This window comes from Schistocerca nitens, chromosome 10 (genome assembly GCF_023898315.1).
Source record: "Schistocerca nitens isolate TAMUIC-IGC-003100 chromosome 10, iqSchNite1.1, whole genome shotgun sequence".
NCBI lineage: Eukaryota > Metazoa > Arthropoda > Insecta > Orthoptera > Acrididae > Schistocerca > Schistocerca nitens.
Genome location: NC_064623.1, coordinates 4861526 through 4882430, shown reverse-complemented (window position 1 = coordinate 4882430; position 20905 = coordinate 4861526). Strand labels below are relative to the sequence as shown.

Genomic DNA, 20905 nt, shown 5'->3' with positions numbered 1-20905 from the left:
TGTTGGAGACAACTCTCGAGTACAATAACTTCTCAAAAAATTTAGAATAAGTAGTGAAACTGGGCAACAGTTATTGGCATCTGTGGAAGCACTTTTTTTTTTTTATAACAATATTCCACACTATTTATTGTGTGAACAGCCAGTTACAGATAAAATGAGCATCCTCCTGGGTTTTTATCATTTTTCTTAATATGTTACAATCCTGTTTAAAATGTGAAAATATTTTTGGATCGTTGTCTGTACTGCCTATTTCGTGCATCTAATTTTTTCATTGTTAAGTTCCTTTGGTCCAAGTGTTTCTGAAATGCAACAGGTACAAAATCAATAAAAAAAAAATGTTGAGTTGAGAGCTAGCATTATAAACTTCACCCCAATCAAAATTTTTAAGCTTTCATTAAAATCTTGTTGTTTTGTCATTAATAATTTTCTTTGAGTGCTTCTTAACTGTACAAGTTTGTTTGTTTCATGTTCCAAAGATCATTTTACACAATAAAATGTAATGATGTGGAACGAGACATTCACATCACAAATTAATTTGTGACTATAGGTACATGCTCTACCCACCACCATTTATACATTACAATAATAGAAAATATTCAGCAGAATAGGTAGAGTTGACAAGAAGAAACTTTTTCAGTTTGTTTTCAAATTTTACTCTGCTGCCTGTCAGACATTTGTATCACTGCGTAAGTAATCACAATTTTAGTTGCAACATTGTACACCCCTTTTTGAACTAAATACACCCTTAATATGGAGTAATGAACATAATTTTCCATTCTGGTATTGTAATTATGTACATCATTGTTCCTTTTGAATTGTAGTGGATTTTTTAGGTTAGTTACATAACATGAGTAACTATGCATCGTTCTCTGACACTCTGCTATTTAACTTGCCCTTGTTACTCGAATACATTATCTACAAGGGTACTTACAAGTGGCTAAAAGCATCTCTAGATCACTTTTCCTGTGAGATTCCTTCAATAATTTTGTATTAAAATTGTCACAAATTAATAAAGAAGGGATTAAGCCTAACAGACAGCACAATAAACCATTAGAATTTTTACCAATAATCCAGTGGAAACTTTTATACTGTAATAGTACATTTGCCAATACTAATTCATAAGCACATGCTTCCTATCAGTAGTTCCCAACATGGAGGTAATTACCCACTGAGCAGTAAAAACAACAGAGCTTAAATGTGTTTTGGTCACAAAACTAAATTACTTTTAAAAGCTAATAGTAATGATCACTATTACCTAAGACTGTAATGGTTCAAATGGCTCTGAGCACTATGGGACTTGACCTCAGAAGTTATCAGCCCCCTAGAACTTAGAACTACTTAACTTAACTAACCTAAGAACATCACACACATCCATGCCCAAGGCAGGATTCGAACCTGCGGTAGCGCGGTTCCAGACTGTAGCGCCTAGAACCGGTCGGCCACCCCATCCGGATAAGACTGTAATATTGACTGTGTAAGTTCATAATGTTTTTCAAATACTAGCACTAAACAATGTTGTGGAGTTACAGCTTGTGAAGTGAATATACTAAAACTTCTTCTATGCATAGTCTTCCTGTTACACATATGGTCTGTATTTTATTCCATGTACCTATGGCAGTACAACTGAGACATGTGGATCACTTGTGCCTAAATATCTCATGAAAATGACTTGTCCCAGTTGCAGGTATTCCCACAATACACCAGAAATTGCTTCATTATTCACTTTGCAATAAAGGAATAAACTGACTGCACAGCTCAACAGTAACAATGTAATAGCTAGTACACATCATCATCATCATCATCATCATTATTATTATTACAGAGTAGAACCACTGTAACAAGTATGACTTAAAAGGCCATGTGCAGAATTGGGGTTTTGGTGCTCAGTTCCTATTTGAATTAGAAACATGGGGTAAAGAGTTTTTGGTCTAGCCCAGACCTGCAGCCATTTGTATAGCTATTGAAACATTTGTTTTACTATAGCTATGCTACAGCAGATTAAGAAAAGTTTGAATGAAAAACCAGAGCTGGAGTCCATGAAAATTATGTAAACAGATTAATACTTTTTGCAAAGATTTTAATTCAGCTTAAATTGATGCTCAATTAATGGCACCATTTGTATGTGCACCATTCGGATTTTATATGGAAAATGAGCAAGCCTTAAATAACTCCATATTGGAACAAGACTGATAGTTCAGATGTGGCCCACCGGTGCAGTGGACCTTATTAAGACAAGTTTTAACCATTTGAAAAACTGTCGCGATGAGTGATAAGCAGAGAAGGGTAAAGACCAGTGGGCACACCAGCAGAGCAGCACACAATGATGGTCAGGAGAGGCACATTGTGAGGTAGTGACAAGGCAGAAGCAGGTCGGTGGAGGGTGTAGGTTACCATCGGTTGAGGCTGGGATGATTTCAGAAGCAGCAGCAGTGTATCCATAGTTTTGTCTGCACACAACACATGGCTGCATAACCAAGTGGATCGTTATTGCAGCCTCTTGTGCCTCGCATTTTCCCTGCCCAATAATTGTAATTGTTCCTATTAATCACATTTCCTCCCTCATATTGTTATTTTCTACACCTACCTTTCCCACAGAAACTTATGAACCTAACCAATACTCCCTCCCCCTCCTCCCTTATCCCAACATGCAGTTTTTCTTGTACCTCAGGCATTCCGTCTTTTTCCCCCCCTCATTTTTTAGCACATATTTGCATACATTTTTACATGTCTTTTCCTGTTATCCAGTTCCCCTCATAACCACCTAATGTCTCCATTTGCCTGTTTCTTGTCATTTCGCATTTCCCCAATGCCATCCCTGCCACAATGGACCCTACTCTATCTTTACTGCACCAGTTCAGAAAAGTATCCCTTTCCCTGGCTGAAACTCAGCCCCACATCCTATTCCTTAGATACTCCCTAAAACATGGAATCTCCCCTCCCCTCCCCAATGGCCTGACCATAAAAATCCCTTTCTCTGGATCCCAAACCCTCCTTTCACAATGACCTTCACCTTTTCTGGTTCCACTTAATCAACCCCTGGTCATCTTTCAGGGATTCCTTACCTCTAACTTAGCCTTACTAACCTTCCACTGGCTCTTCGAACACCAACTTCTCAGCAGAAGAAATGACACTACTATACAGCCTCAAAACAAATCCTGACACAATCATCACATCTGCCTTCATCACCCGATACCACTCCGGACTGGAACAGCTGAAATCAACGACATCCTACCCCAGATCTTTCCCACCCCTCCTAAAGTGGTGTCCCCTTGCCCACCCAACCATCACAACATCTAGTCCATCCCTATGCCACTCTACTCCCAACCCCTTGCCACAGGTATCATATATGTGTGGAAGACCCATGTGCAACAACTGTCCACTCCACCCACCCAGCACTTCCTACTCAAGTCCTGTCACAGGCTTATCGTATCACATCAGGGACTTTGCCACCTGTGAAAGCAGCCACATCATATTCCAGCTCTGCAGCAATCACTGCACAGTTTTTTATACTGAAGGAAGGAAGGAAGATTAAAATGTCCGTTTGACATCTAGGTCATTCGAGACGAGCTTAAGCTCGGATTGTGTCAAGGATAGAAATCAGCCATGCCCTTTCAAAGGAACCATCCTTTCCTGGAGTGATTTAGGGAAATCATGAAAAACCTAAATCTGGGTGGCTGGACGTGGGTTTGAACTGTCGTCATCCTGAACTTTTTATATTGGTATGGATGTCCACCAGGACAAACAGTCACGAGCAAAGTGGGTGGACCATCCTGTGGCACAACATGCAACTGAACTTAAAATGTTTGCTTTCAATGCCTGTTTCACAACCTGGGCTATCTGCATCCTCCCCTCCATTGCCGGCTTTTCTGAACCACACAGATGGCAGTTATCCTAACAACACATTCTCCACTCCCGAAATCATCCCGGCCTCAAACTATGATAACCTACTGCCCCCACATCCTCCACCCCTATGTCATGATCTGCCTCCTCTCTCACCTCATTGTGTGCTGCTCTGCTGGTGCACCCACCAGTCTTTTATCCTCCTCTCCTGTCTGCTCCCCATTTCCCCTCCTCTTCTCTTCTTCCTACATGACCTCCCGACACTACACACCTGGTAGCCCTGCCCCCTGTAGTGCTTGATAATATCTGATTGCACTCAGGAATAATGAAATCCAAAGGTTGAAAACCACTGTTCTACATTATGACTCACAGAGAATTTATTAGTTCAACATTTTTTTGAATTTACATTCCTTTTCTATGAATGTGAGAACTCCTCATTCATGCATATTGAATCTACATGAACATGCAGTTAATTTATAACAACTTGCATTAAAATTTGCTACCCCTGTGGTTATATGGTGTTCAGGCAGACAAGTGACATCAATTTCTTTCCAAACACTAACGTCTTCCAAAAAATCAACAGTACATTTACTTTATTTTTACCATGTCAGTATTATGATGAAGCAAGCTGATTTCACCTTTTTCTCTAGTCTTATTAGATGAACAGAGAGTCCATCAATTTAATTTCCTTTAATACTGTCTGGCTGAATACCGAATTCGACCCAGAGTAATGTCTCACCTGATCCCAATAACACGGATCTGCCTTTGTAAGTTAGTGGACACTTCCTGTTATGCTTTCCACTAACTAATTCGGTGATTTGTCCTTATCCTTCTGTTTAAGTATAGGTCATTAGAAGTATATCCACATCATCTTATAGCAACTACTGGAACAGCACCAATATAGGATTTTGCATGCATTTCAAGCACCCCCCCCCCCCAATTCGCCATGTTTACTCACTTTACAGTATAGTTAACCAAGGACTGGCCATGGCTCCACGAAACCCACACTTGTGTGCTCAGTAGCTCAGATAACCTCTCATATCCCAGTATTTTTCATTTTTAGCCAGGCTATTTCCAGTTCCACCAGCTGTATCTTATTTTTACTGATTTCCTTCCACATTTATCCTAAGTTATCTTTTACTGGCCTGGGGCTAACACTTTTTTTCACAAAATTTGTGACTTTGTACACTGCACCTAATTTTTCCTGTAGCTGCTGGACTACACCCCTCACGTGACTGCTTTCTAGCAACAGAACTTTTCTTTTCCTGTTCTGTTTTTTCTCACACTGATCTGTAAGTACGAGACTGACACAGTGAAGTTGACTGAGGCAGAGTATTATACAATAGCAAATGGTGGCCAGGCAAAAAGAAAGAGGAAAAATATTTTGACAGATATTAAATGTACTTATGGAAAAAAATAATTGAGGTGAAACAATTAACATAATGATGAAAGAAGAAGTAATTTTAAGACCTAGGAAGCAAAGAAAATGATAGGAGGGAGAACAAGGACCTCTGCCGCGAAGTCAACAAAGGAAATATCACACAGACGTGTGAGAGAGAGGAAGACTAAAGCCCAGAATTTCAGATGACATGAAAAATGGATGAAGTTAGCAGCAAATTAAGGAAGAGGAAATTGGAGGGCACCCATTTAGCACCTGTAGTAAAGTAGATATAATGAGAAGAAAAGACAACAGTATGGTCACGGCAATCAGCTGAACTACTGTAAATCATTTATTTGAAAAAATATTGTGAAATATAGTTCTTCCTGTAGCCCAACCACCTACTCTGTGTATCTCCAGTAAATCATTTGTGACTTTTCAGATCACACCGACTTACAGAAACTGAGGAGTCGGTGCTGCAAGACGTACCTTGAACGATGGGTAAAGGCCAATCTGCCCAGTCCGAATGGACCGGCCTTTGCTCCAGCCATCCCAGTGGTTACCTGCAACACTGACTGCATCTCCCGGCCTCAGTTCCAGCTCACCTCGGCTGCCGGCTCGAGGCTTATGTGGGATGACAGCAACCTGTTGACACAAGTCGGAGTATCATAATATGTGTTTCATATTCAAAAATTGACAGATACAGAAGCGAACGTATGCATGTGCATGAGAGAGGGAGAAAGAACTCACTACCAATTGTATATTTTGCTCACCTAACAGCTTTCACCAGTTACAAATGTCCGATTTTTAATGTGTCGTATAACTGTTGACCAAATTTAGAGTGGTGCCATAATCTACTCATTTGGAGTTATAATCTTATGTTAAAAGCTTAACACATTAATACAACTATTACAGTTGGAGATTGTGTGTCTGTCTTGAGGCACCATAACTGACGGTGCAGAAATACATGGACTTTACTGAGATCACTTAGCAACTTTAAACATAATTTCAGACTTTTTCTCACTTAGACCTTAAAGTCAAATACTGAACATATTAACTCAATTGTAATCAGACGTCGTCTGAAGATGTCTATGCACAAGGGAGTTCTATTCTTAGACGTTTACTGGTGGTCATAAAAAAATTTTACATCATTATAGATGTTTTGTCAACCATCACAGACCTGGCAATACAGAATCCAATCAATGTAGTTTGTGAGCTTGCTACCTGTGCCGCCTGCATGTCGGGAGGGCGAAAATCTCATCCAGTGAGAGGATAGTATGGAGGAACATACAAGTTCCTGTTAATTCAAGAGTATGACTTGTGCTTTCATAGCCTAAATTTACATTATATTTCAGTCACATTTACACATAAAACAGTTCTGGCACAAGACATTAATTTTATTCCTAATGTTGTGATTTATCTGATTCTACACACACTAAATACATTAACTTGTGTGTGCATCTGTGAGGCATGCATTTCATAGTACCATTATAGACTGTATGGGATTACCTCATTACACTAATCACTGTATCTAATACATGGTGATTTGTGTATGTCATAATCCATCATTCATCATCTTGGACAGTTTCCAGCCTCCGGTCGGGTCTGTATGGAACATAGGCCTCTCTGTCTTCACCCTGGTCCAGTCCTCTCCTTTCTTCTGGACGCATTCCTCTACTCCTTTCAGCCATCTGTCTCTCGGTCTTCCTCTTGGTCTCTTTCCTTCCAGTTTCATCTCGTGTATCCTCTTCTCCTCCATTCTCTTAATGTGTCCACACCATCTCAGCCTTGACTTCTCTACCTCCTCCTGTAATGGTTCCACCTTCATTAACTCTCTGATCCTCTCATTCTTAACCTGTCTATCTTTGTCACTCCAATACCATTTCTCAAGAATTTCATCTCACTAGCTTGTACTTTGCTTTTCTCTCTTCCTTTCATAATCCAGGTTCCTGTTGCATATGTCAGGATCGGGACATAGTATAACCGCTATATAACCTTTTTAATGATTTGGGGTATATCCTTGCTCCATATCAGGCTTCTGACACTCTTCCAAAATGCTTCTGCTTTTCTCCACCACTCGTTTCTTTCTCTGTCGTTTTTATATCTTCCTGTATCAGGCTTCCGAGGTACTTGAAACTCTCCACTCTCCTCAATCATTCCCAAATTGTTGTTCCTCTCCTTTCTTGTTGTGATAATCATCTCACTCTTACTTATACTAAAGTTCATCCCATATTCTTGTACTGTTCGTTCCCATACGTCCAGCGGCTCTTGTACTTCCTCCTCCTTGTTACCCAAAATCACCAGTTTATCTGCAAACACCATAGCTTTCGTCTTCCTTTCACCAATTACTTGTGCTACTGTACTCATTGTATCATCCATCACTACAGTGAAGAGCAATGGTGAAAGTTCACTTCCCTGCCTCAAGCCATTCTTCTGTTCAATCCAAGCTGATCTCTCTTCTCCCACTTTCACACAGCTCACACTTCCATGGTACATTTTCCTTATCCTAAAAATAATCTGTTTTGCTACTCCTCTGTTCTCGAGGGCTTTCCACACTTTGCTCCTACATACGCTTTTTCAATGTCCAGGAAGGTCATTAGTAGATCTACTCCATATTCATAGTGCTGTTCCTGCAGTGGTCTTACAGCAAAAATTTGGACCTTCCTGTTCTGAAGCCATGTTGCTCTTCTCTCATTCTTCCTTCTAATATTGCCCAAATTCGTGCTTCCAAAACTGTCTCCAAAATCTTTGCACAATGACTCATCAATGTTATCCTCCCATAGTTCTTGCACTCTTTTCTATTCCCCTTCTTAAAGATCGGGACAATTATTCCCTTCTTCCAGTCTTCTGGGATCATCATCTGTCTCCACACAATTTTCATTACTCAATATAGCCACTGTATCCCCAACTCTGCTGCTGCTCTCACCATCTCTACACTTACCACCATATGGGAAGTCAAATATGAGAAAAAGGCTACATTTTACTTGACAATGAAATAATGGTTTAATGTGGCTATATTAACTAATATTTTCCTATAAACTTTTTAATGCCAGCATCAACCTTTACACACAAAATGTAAAGATAATATGATCAGCACATTATCTTTGTAATGTTTTATTTTGACAAAAAGAAGTAATCTTTATCGTTAATTTTCAATTCTATTGCCTCCTCCTTGTAAACACAGTTCAATCAAATAATAATAAATTTTTACTCCTGACGAATAGCATTGGCATTCTGCAAGGAACACCATTTAAAAGTGACTTTGTTCACTGTGTATTGCCACTCTTCAAAATATCTGCACACAGACTACTGAAATACTACAATACCTGATGTTTCAACTGTTTTTATTAGTATTTAAGGACTGATTATATAAACCAGTTGATCTTCAATTATGCAAGTGAACTCAGATCCAGCTATAAAGACAGAATCCCCCTGTACAAACATTAATCACAGATTGTTTTACTGTGAAGTGGGACCAACTTCAAGGAAAAAATAAATAAATAAATAAATAAAAAAATAAATAAAATAAAATTAGTCTACAGTCAACAGCTCACACTCTAGAGACACTATAAAATAATGGATTTCAGTTTGCACAGATCACACTTTAAAAGAAGTGAACAAAGGAAAAGTTGTCATCAGAACACTGCTGCAGTTCGAAATAATTTTTTTGATCTGTAAGGTTTGGTTGAGAAGATTATTAGGAATGTTAAGTAATGAGTGCAGATAATAATTCTAGTACACAACTCTTAATTAATGTGGATATGTTTTAATGCACTCGATACACACTTTGTGGTCAGTAAGAAACGATTTGTGTTAAATAAAAGGTATTCTTAGGATGCAGGCTATAAAATGAAAGTAATAGCACATGCAGAACAAAATGGAAACATAGCAGCATTTTGACCCTCGCGAGGTAGTAAAGAGGAACTGAAAAAAATGATGGAGATTAAATGTGCAAACAGAGGATTGAATGCTAAATGGTGAAAACTAGATCATAATTTTTAAGGTCAGTTTGGTTTTGTAAACTAAGAATTTTTCTCAGTCTAACATTAATGGTAAAAAGTGTATGTTCTTTTTAATTGCTTAAAAATTGAGGTATGTCTTATAGTCCATAGTGTCTTCTAGTCTGTAAAATACCATATGCAGCTGGTATCTCGTACACAAAGTCACATTTTAAACTCGTTCTCACAAATGAACATTATATTACGCATAGTGATAGAAGGAGAAACAATTACTGTCAGAACTGTGGACTATCTAGACTGCAGCTCACTGTTCTGTGATGTGATGTGGGACCCCGATGGATGCTGTTACACAACTATGAGATCGACAGGTCGAAAAGGCCATACTCGAAGCCTCATAGTAGGATCTCGGTGGCCTAGCACTAACAGCTACAATTCACAAAATGACCCTATTTATAGTGGGATAAGGATTCCCACTGTCTTAGTGACAAATGGCTTGAACATTGTGGACTGTCAGCACGGCCACAGTACTGTTGCATTTTTTCTTGACAAGACAGCAGAAAGTTGTGCCCAAAACTGGACATGGGAGTGTCAGCTCATCATCTTTTCGGATGAGTCCCAGCTCCGTGCACTGTGTCGTGAGGGACGTGCCAGTGTATAACAAATTTCACTACATTGCATCTGTCACTGCCACTTAAACTCGGCACCAGGTGTGACAATACAGAATGCCAATGAGCACACACCACTGTCACCTCCAGTCCACACAGCCGATAATTTGGATGGCAGTGATCACATTTCTGTTAAGGCCAGTAGCTGGGCATACATCTGAGATCTCTATGAAGTCCTCCTGTCAAGAGGGGACAAACTGAGACTGCATGTCATCAGTTGTCGCATTCTATTTCAATACAGAAGGTGTTCGGCTCTCACCCAGCACAGCATGGCATGGCCTCTGTATCTCTCACCTGCTGAAGACACCCGGTCGCAGGTCACCGAGAGACTGGCCCGCCAGACACTTCAGCACAGGGCTGAAGCAGGAGGGAATGACATACATGTACCTTTCATCTGAGCTCAGCTCCACCTGATGAGTGGCCAGGTCAGAGGTGTTGTCAGTGCCAGAGATGGCAGCTCCACGTACTCAATTTCGCACCCTGTGTATCCTCCAAATTACCTAGAATGATCATCATGTATTCTTCATACTATACTGTATATTTACAACTAAAATTTAGTTACCTGCTGTCCTTCCTGGTAGTGCAATTTTAACAGTCAGAAATGTATTTATTAATAATCCATCCACCTTACATTACACTTCATCTCTGTTTTCTTTTACCTTGTGGAAACTAGCACAGAATTTACTCAGTTCATCTTCCACACACTCATCTGTCTACTTTTGCTACCCACCTCCAGTTTGTCCCCTGATCAGTTTCATTTGCTTCCCTGTCTCCCTACTAACCCCCAGCATGCACTTCCCACCATTGAGCAACTCTCAGATTTCGTATAGCCCCCGTTAAAGTCTGCATCTCACTGCTATTAATAAAAATGGACTGCAGATTTTCTGAGTGAGACACACTGAAACTTCATTTTCAAAACTAATTTAGTTTACTAAAATCACTCCACGTTAATGTTAGGCTTATTTTTATTTCTTTTGATATAAATCCTCTCATAGTTATCAATAGTAAATTATATTAGCAACTATTTTCCTAATTCTTATAGATTGACAAGGAAATGTCTGGGACCAATTCAAATGAAGAAACAAATATTTTCAAATAATGAAACTGCAATCAGTCTCGAACCCCACGAAAAAAAGGTCTCATAAAACAGAACTACCTTTTTTTCTTTTCCTTCCCACATCCCTCTCGAATGGTCAGTGGCTAGTACTCATTTCTATCGGAAAATGTCTGAAGAGTATCACATTAATTTACCACTATTTACAGTTGTGAATACCAGAGCCTATTGTGTATGAATGAAAAGAGAAGCAAGGAACGTAACAAAATTCCAGAACAACCTGTGGGTGTTATGTCCAACTTCGTTAGTGTTATCAAATAGTACCTGTTCTTTTCCATGGGTAATTCAGAGGTTGGGAACCAGTGGTCTAGAGTTTGATCCCTGATCACTGCCATACCCTTTCTTCTTCCACCTCTGGTACAATTTGTTAATGTAAAAAATGCCAAGCTACACCACGATTTGGAGGCCATATTAAACTATAGGTTCCTGTACATCTAGATGGGTCAGTCAGTTTCAAAAGCCAGAAGAATGGAAGGACGTACCACCTCCAAAAGGGCCATGCCCAGTAAATGATGTGGTATTCAAAACAACCTCCAGATTAATGAAGGCTGAACTCATGCAGATGTATACTTCTGCTGCTCTGTGACAATAGTTTATTTAGCCTTGGATTACGATGACTTTAAAACCTGTAAACTTTTGTTCACACAGAAATCTGCCTACGTCCATGACCAATAATCTGTAATATGTTTTTTTATAACAACAAAAACAATCAATTATTGATAAAATTATTTAATTGGATAGGTAAAAAATCTACTCACCGAGCAGCGGCAGAACTATAAAAGGCTGTTGTGATAGACAAGCTTTCGGGGCCAGTGGCTCCTCCTTCGGGCGGAAGGGTTGAAGGGGAAGGAAAAGGGCTGGAAAGGTCTACGCAAAGGGGTAGATTTTGGGAAAGTCACCCAGAACCGCAGGTCAGGGGAGACTTACCGTACGGGATGAGAAGGAAACACTGATTGTTGGGGACTGTATTGGACGATATTTGAAAACCTGAGAGCTTAAAGGTGGAAGACACAGTAATATGCAAGACAGTGGGAAGCTAAGTGAATTGTACGTAACAGAGGTGGTGGTTGATGGTGTGGCTGTTTAGGGAGCTGCAGAGGGACAGGAAGGGAAACACCACTGTTAAGCTAGTTTATGAGAAGGTGGGATAGCTTTTTGAGGTGAAGTCTGCCATGTGGCTTGGCGGATGATACCATCCAAGGAAACATGAGGGGCAGATAACTGCAGGATTTTGTAGGAGGAGAGAAGTCTGGTAGAATGGGAATTTGCTGATGAGGCATATAGGTCACAGATTAGCCAGGTAGGAGCAAGAGATTGCTATATTTGAAACTGTAAAAGGGCAAATTTGACATTTTTTCCTTTCCACCATCCACTTTTCTTGTTTATACGAGGGCCGTTCAGAAAGTAACCTCCGGTTGATTTAAAAAAATACACCAAGTTAAATAAAAATATTTTAATATATACATCTTACAACTACATCTTTGCACTATTTTTCTACATAGTCTCCATAGCGATTGAGGCACTTATCGTATCTCTTCACAAGCTTTGAAATTCCTTCTGCATAAAAATCACCCGCTTGTGCCTGGAGCCAGCCTGTGACCGCATCTTTGAGCTCTTCGTCGTCATCAAACCGCTGTGACCCGAGCCATTTCTTCAAATGCATGAAGAGGTGATAATCACTTGGCGCCAGGTCTGGGCTGTAAGGTGGATGGTTGATAACGTCCCACTTGAAGGACTCAAGAAGGGCCGTTGTTCTGCGAGCAGAGTGAGGACGGGTGTTATCGTGCAAAAAAACGATACCGGAAGTCAGCATACCACGGCGTTTGTTCTGTATAGCCCGTTGTAACTTTTTTATTGTTTCACAGTACACGTCTTGATTAATGGTCGTACCACGTTCCATGAATTCAACCAACAACACCCCTTTGGCATCCCAAAACACCATTGCCATCAGTTTTCTGGCAGAAAAATCTTGCGAGGCTTTTCTTGGTTTGGTAGGCGAATTTGAATGTGCCCACATCTTTGATTGTTCTTTTGTCTCAGGGTTCACGTACTTAATCCAGGTTTCGTCACCGGTCACGATTCTGTTTAACAATGGTTCTCCTTCGTCCTCATAACGTGACAGAAAGTCTAATGCAGAGGCCATTCTTTGAGTTTTGTGGTGGTCGGTAAGAATTTTGGGCACCCATCGTGCACAGAACTTACGGTAACCCAATCTTGCTGTCACTATCTCGTACAAGAGAGTCTCAGAAATCTGTGGAAAACCAGTAGACAACTCCGACATTGAGAAACGTCGATTTTCACGAACTTTTGCATCAACTGTCTGAACGAGTTCGTCAGTCACCAATGATGGTCTACCACTCCTCTCTTCATCATGAACGTTTTCTCGTCCACTTTTAAATAAACGTACCCATTCACGGACAACTCCTTCACTCATAACTCTTGGTCCGTACACGGCACAAAGCTCACGATGAATAGCTGCTGCAGAATATCCTTTGGCTGTAAAAAACCTTATGACAGCACGCACTTCACATTTGGCGGGGTTTTCTATTGCAGCACACATTTCAAACTGCCACAAAAACTAAACTAGCGCAGGTACGACGTTCACTCGACCACGGCTTGATGCCGACTGACCTGTTGAGTGCGTGAACGCACAGATGGCGTCGCTACTCCCCCCACAACCCGCACTGTGACCAATCGGAGGTTACTTTCTGAACCGTCCTCGTACATAATTCTTTCACGTTTTTGTGCATTTGTTTTTCGGCAAATCGCTCTGATCGACTTTTATTGCGTTCTCCTTTGTCACTTTCATTGCCAAGCTTGGTAGTTTACATTTTCTCCTATGCCTTTCACTTTTTGTTTACCTAGTTTCTAAAATTTAGTCTGTTTTCAAGACTTTCCCAATCGATTTTTTTGTATCAACATAGAGTGCCCATTCATTACCTCTTATTAATGATTTCTGTACAGATTTTTTTCTAATTTTTCCATTTTTTTTCATTGCTTTTCTTCCATTTTCCTATCTTTTCCACCCTCTGCTTATTTATTTTTTTGCCACTCTCACAATTTTTAACTGTCCTCTCTTCCCATGATGAATCCCATCTCATATTACATCCATTCCTTTCGAAAACATGTCTTAGTTTTGATAAAGCAAAGGTCCCAAATTCTGTTTCTTGAAACCTGCTTGTCCCTCGGAGTTACTTCAAAAGGCCTAACATTGAATGTCCCTGGTTCTGGCGGCAATCCTACCCTATACCAGGCTCTTTTATAGTTTCAAATACAGCAATCTCTTCCTCTTACCCAGCTAATCTGTGACCTATATGACTCATCAGCAAATTTCTACTTTACCAGACTTCTCTCCCCCTACAAAATCCTGATGTTATCTGCCCTTCATGTTTCCTTCTCATAAACTACCTCAACAGTAGTGTTTCCCTTCATGTCGCTCTGCAACCACCCGAATATCCACACCATCAATCACCACTCCTCTCCTACAAACCGAGCTTGGCCAATATCCTTAACATCCCACAGCCTTCACCACTGCCTCCTAGACCAAGGATAACCCATAATACCAAGAACCAATCACAACAGTATAGTGTCCTTAACCTCTCATCTAAAGCAGGCTCCCCTCCTGAATTATCTGTATCATCTAAGGGCCTCAGCTTCAGCCCTAAACCTGTATTTGATCATGCTGCTTTGGTGAAGGACCTCCTTTCCTTCACACGTAATATCCATAGGAAATATCACTTTGCAACTCAACCCCAAAACCTTTCCAACAGCAAACCCTGGCTTGAACAGTTCAGACTACAATCCCAACTTGATCCACCACCACTACCTCAAAATCATCCCATACAGGGCTTTCGAGAATTCCTCAGGTCCATACAGCATGACCCTAACCTGTCCTCTGCAGAACTCTAGGCTCTAGGTTCCCTAAAAGCTGATGACTCCATCAAATCCTCCCAGCAGACAAAGGATCTACCACTGTAGTACTTGACCGAAAGGAGTATATTAGTGAAGGTCCGATGCTTCAAAGCATCCATCGAACATATATCTGCCTTAGTTCATCAACACCTGCAGCCCATAGTACAAAAACTCCCCTCCTACACCAAAGATACCAACCATTTCCTAGATTGTCTGAAATCTGTGCCCATCTCACTCCCACCACACACCTTGTTGTCACCATTGATGCCACCTCCCTCTATACCAACATCCCACATGTACATGGTCTCCCTGCTGCTGAACATTTCCTCAGTCAGTGCCCAATTGATTCCAAACCTATGACATCCTTCCTACACACCTTAATCAACTTCATACTTACACAACTACTTCAGCTTTGAGGGGTAGACATACAAACAGATCTGGGGTATGTATGGCTATAGGAACCAGGATGGCTCCTTCCTATGCCAGCTTTTTCATCGGTTGCCTGGAAGGGGCTTTCCTGGAATCCATGGTTTAGATACATTGATGACATTTTTACCATATGGACTCATGGTGAGGCTAATCTGCTAAAATTCCTGAAATGTCTGAATAACTTCTCCCAGTTAAATTTCACATTGTCCTATTCCGAATCCCATGCCACTTTCCTCGACGTTGATCTCTTCCTCACCGAAGGCCAGCTACACATATCTGTCCACATTAAACCTACCAGCAGACAACAGTACTTACATTTTGATAGTTGCTAAGGCAAACATGTTTGTTTCGAAGCAGACTCTTTACAGCAATATGCCACCATTTTCACATCAGCCTTCACTGCACGTAATTACCCCACCAGCCTAGTTAAACAGCAGATTTCCCAGGCCATCACATCCAATCCTGGTACTGCTGATCCCTCCACAAAACAGCTTCGGAGCACACCATTGGTGACTCAGTATTATCCTAGTCTGGAATGTGTTAATCAGCTACTTCAACAGGGCCATGACTTCCTAAAATAAGGCCTTGAAATGAGATCCATTCTGTCTGAAATTTTGCCCACCACACCTAGAATAGTAGAACAGCTTTCCATCGCCCTCCAAATCTCCGCAATATTTTTGTCAGACCCTCTACTACTTCTGCAGCCGTCTCCCTACCCTATGGCTCCTAACCCTGTGACTGTCCCCGCTGCAAGACTTGCCCTACGCACCCTCCTACCACCACCTATAACAGCCCTGTAACTGGCAAAACATATACTATCAAAGGGAGCACCACCTGCAAAGCAACACGTCATACACCAGCTATTTTGCAAACACTGTTCAGCCTTCTATATCTGCATGATACCACCAAATTATCAATTAGGATGAATGGCCATAGGCAAAGGGTATATACTGGCAACTCGCAATATCCTATTGCACGGCATGCTCTACGACATGATATTAGTGACCTCGGCGCCTGTTTCACCACACGTTCCATCTGGATTCTTCCCCCGGACACCAGTTTCTCGCCACCCACCTGGCCTTAATTTATGTTGATTTCTTCCGTCTCAGCTTTCCTTCACTGTAACTACTCTTTCCTGCACTCCGGTTTAGTGTTTTTACATCTTTCATTGTCTCTCCCGTCTATTTTTCACCGCCACCTCCCACCGCTGTTACGTACAAGGCACTTAGCTTTTCACTCTTAGTAGTAATCTTTGTCATGCATATTACCATGTCTTCCACCTTTAAGCTCTCAGGTTTTCAAATATCGTCCAATACAGTCCCCAACAATCAGTGTTTACATCTCACCCCATATGGTAAGTCTCCCCTGACCTGCATTTCTGGGTGACTTTCACAAAATCTACCCCTTTTCCTAGACCTTTCTAGTCCTTTTCCTTCACCCTTCTTCCTTCCCCTTCAACCCTTCCGCCTGAAGGAGGAGCCACTGGCTCCGAAAGCTTGCCTATCGCAACAGCCTTTTATGTGTGTTCTGCCGCTGCTTAGTGAGTAGACTGTTTATCTATCCAATTAACAAGTAATATGTGTTTTGCATCATTCTCAGCGAACTGCTGAAAGCCCAATTCGGTGTGATGCCAAGGTTGGTAACTCTTCATGTTTGAAGTCAAGTGGCCAGCACCTTGTAGATTCCCATCTGGGCCACTGGGGTGAACAGCATCTGTATTGGAGAGAGAATTAGATTGTTCTTTTGTTTAATTTACAGATAGCCAACTATCTGAAGCCAACAATGATTTCCAATGAGCCCACCATGCATTCTGTAAAAGACAAAACCAAATCTAGAAGTTAAATGATAAAAAATTTAAACTGGGTTTCACATAATAAAAATATTGTACAAGAATTACAACTATAGAGAGACAACATCTGCTGAAACAAACCAAAAGAAACCAATCACTGACTCCAGTGTGCATATTACTATTAACATTTGGATTTTAAGCTATAGGATACTGGTTCAAGACACTTTCCAGCAATACACACTGTTTATCTTCAGTTGAAGCATGATGCAGTCCTCTAGCAAATTTAGATCAACACTGAACCTCATTCTGATCCGAGTTTGGTGTTATATATATGCAACTGTTTATGATGTAGGTTCATTTTCGAAACTAAGGTCAAAACTGTTATCCAGTAACCAAGTTTATGCAATCTGCTGTAAATATTTTACAAGATAATGTGGACATACGCCAGAAGGATTTTGGTGATAATATCCTAAGCAATGTTTCGTTCTCAAATTTATCTACTGTTTTACTTCTCTTCTGATCAACATCTAATGAACAACGTAGCAGCTGTTGTTCTCTGTAGGATATTCTTGGCAGCTGAAGAGAGGGGTGGGGGAGAGCTATACTTTTCAGGGAGTACCAGTGTAAGTAGACTGTTGTTGCAAGAACATTAAATTTAGTTCTAACCTGTGTGTGCTGGTTCTGGCCCCCATAGTAATATATATCGTCCAGTGATTTAAAGCGGTCCGATGCATCCGCATGCAAAGTCTGCATCAACTCATAGGCTACCCGGCACACCTGGAAAAAAAAAAAGGGGCAGTACAGTGTAATTACATCTCTGATAAGACACCCAGTAAATGGGTGCACATACTACTATTATTATAGAATTGTGCATTGAAACAATTAATATCCACCACCTTTGAGCAGCAGAAATAATTCCTGAAGAATGGAAGGGAGCAATTATATGTCCCATCTTCAAGACTGGTGATGCTACCTAAGTATCAAACCACCGAGGAATTTCACTTATTGAAATTGGATACAAAGTCTTTACAACTTTGCTGCTAAACCAAATGAAACTGCTGGCTGAAGGAATTGTAGGCACATATCAATGTGGGTTCATCCTCGGACAGTCTACTATTGAGCACATATTTACTTTGAGGCAGCTGACAGAAAAATTCTACGAGTTCAATCAGGAACTACACCTCATCTTCCCCCATCAATTTTCGGCAAGCTTATGACAGCATTGACTGTGTCACATTATGGGAAATGTTAGAGGAACTTGGCATCCCATCGAAATACATCCATCTAATTGCAGCCTGCTACTCCCAGTCAACTTCTAAAGTACAGTGTGGCAAAATGGATTGAGACAAGGAGGTCCATTGGCGCCAATATTATTCAACTGGGCCTTGGAAAAAGTAAGTCATGACACTTGCCGAACCAGAGAAATGGAGATGGTGGGAACAGGCACAATTCTGGCATTTGCTGACGATGTTGTGATCCTTGGTGACACTCTAGAGCAAATGTGTGCTGATACTTCCAGATTCATCCAAAATGCAAAGGAAATTGGGCTGGAGGTGAATGAGGACAAAACTAAATATCTTTGAGTATCACGTCGTTGAGTTCTCCCTCCCTCCTTTGTTGTAGACAGGCATACCTTCGAACGAGTTGAAGAGTTCAAGTACCTGGGCTTGATATTAATCAACGTGAAGTGACGAAAGAAGTACATCGACGCATAACAAGTGCTAATCACGTGTTCTTAAGTCTGAACAATCTTTTTAAATCTCGTCTGATATCTCAGAAGAACAAAATACATCTGTACACGACACTGGTATAGGCCAGTACTTTAATAGGTTTGTGAAACTTGGGCGACATCAGTAATGACAGAAGATTCAATATGTGCGTTTGAAACAAATTTACTTCGGAAGATCTAGGGACCCGTCTACAATAACATGGAAGGTAAATGGGAAAGAAGAAAGAAAGAAAGAAAGAAAGAAGACCTGTACCAGGGGTTTAGACAGCCACACATTGGACGAATATTGGGACAGAGGCGATTACAATGGTTTGGCCACATCTTACATGTGGAATGTCCTCCACTCTCAACCCACGGGAAAACTCCCAAGGGGACACCCAAGAATGCGATGGACGGATCGAGTGATGATGATCCTTCAAGAAGGGGAAACAGCGGCCGTGAAGGACGATGCTAGAAACTGAAAAATATGGAGTGCCATCTGCAGCAAATACCTGGACCTCCCTTGTGATTGAAAGACATGTCTTTTATTGGGGTTTTTGAGTTTGTAATGTTCCCCCACCCCCTATTGTTGTTCTGTGCTGTAGGCCTCAAAGACCTGTCAATGTAATGAAATCTTTAACTTGGTTTTACATAAAGTAGTAAAAACATGGGAAAACACATTAAAAAACAGAGGCACAAAGGGTATAAGCATGGGCCAAGGAAAGAACAAATTTGAAGTAAAATGTTTAGCCTTTGCGGATGATATGGCATTGATAACTGAAAACTGAACAGACGCAACAGTTATGCTTGATATGTTACACGAGATTGCTGAAAAGACTGGGCTAAAAATATCCTACGAAAAAACCGACTATATAGAACACAAACATAATACAGAAAAGTTTACGAAAACAAAGTATGGAAAAATTAAAAGAGTTGATAGATTCAAATACCTGGGGGAGTGGATCCAAGCCAATGGACTGGATAACACAACAAATAAAGAAAGAATAAAAAAGTTGGAATTTGCATATAAATTAACACAAAACTACTACAATAAGAAATCAATATCCATACAAGCAAAGATTAAACATTATAATTCAGTTATTAGGACACAAGCAACATATGGATCAGAGTGCCTAACATTGAATAAGAAAGGCGAATTAAGAGAACTAGAAAAAAGGAGAGAGAAAAATATTAAGAAAAATTCTAGGTCCTGAGAAAAACAAGGAAAACAGGTGGATTAAAAGGAGAAATGAAGACCTATACAAAAATACAGAAAAGATCACAGATACAATGAGGAAGAGACGGCTAAAATTTTATGGACATTTAAAAAGAATGGAAGAAACACAGATTACAAAGAAAATTTTTAATTACGTTTGTAAGCTGAAAAAACACTGTAGGATGGATAGAAGCAGTAAAGAAAGACGCCAACAAAATAGATGTTACAGAAGAAATAATACATGACAGGAATAACTTTAGGCTACTTATAGAAAACGCAAACTATGAAGAAGATGCGCCAAAACCTCGACCCAAGAGAGTGTGGACAGATGAGCAGAGACGAGCAGTTGGCGAGAAAATGAAGAAGTACTGGGAAGAACGGAAGAAAAAGAAACACCATAAGTCTTAAGTTGTATGCGGTCCATAGCTGGCCAAATTCATAATAATAATAATAAAAATTACTTTACTCTATATATAACTGGAAAGCTATAGAGTCAACATTGGTAACATGGGAAAGCTAGCACAATCTAACATTAACTTGGAGGGGGGAGAGGGGAAGGGCCTCACTTGTTTCCATATTTCTCTCTAGAACATAAACATAATTACAAAAACCTGCATTCCAGAAGCATAGTTGCCTTGTCAAAGTGGCAAGCTACACTTGAAAGTGCAGCCAGTTCCCAGGAGGGAGCTGAAATGTGTCGAATGCAAAGATTCTTCGAGGAATGACCTGGTGCCAAAATCCAAGAACTTTTATCTTCATTGACAATGGCTGTGAAGGCCGACATTCTTATAAGTTACACATACGTCCTAAGATCACAGTGCTTAATTACAATTCATCACTTCTTGGAATGTAAACAATACCACAGTTTTAATCTCCTCCGTGTTGTCCCCAACAA

At 40.5% G+C, this 20905-nt stretch overlaps 1 protein-coding gene and 1 long non-coding RNA gene across 3 annotated transcripts in view; one reads left to right on the top strand and one right to left on the bottom strand.

The window, feature by feature from the left end:
* Window positions 1–5796, top strand: part of LOC126210439 (uncharacterized) — a 123982-nt gene extending 118186 nt beyond the window's left edge. For both annotated transcript variants that reach the window (XR_007540675.1, XR_007540676.1), the window contains one exon: window positions 5661–5796. This is a non-coding gene — a long non-coding RNA (uncharacterized LOC126210439). The remainder of the gene's footprint in view (window positions 1–5660) is intronic.
* LOC126210436 (alpha-(1,6)-fucosyltransferase) overlaps window positions 1–20905 on the bottom strand; it is a 190040-nt gene that overhangs the window by 4082 nt on the left and 165053 nt on the right. Inside the window, exons 11-12 of the mRNA XM_049939671.1 lie at window positions 17753–17863; window positions 5708–5863 (exon numbers count right to left, since the gene is read on the bottom strand). Of these exons, the coding sequence (XP_049795628.1) occupies window positions 5708–5863; window positions 17753–17863 (267 nt within the window). The remainder of the gene's footprint in view (window positions 1–5707; window positions 5864–17752; window positions 17864–20905) is intronic.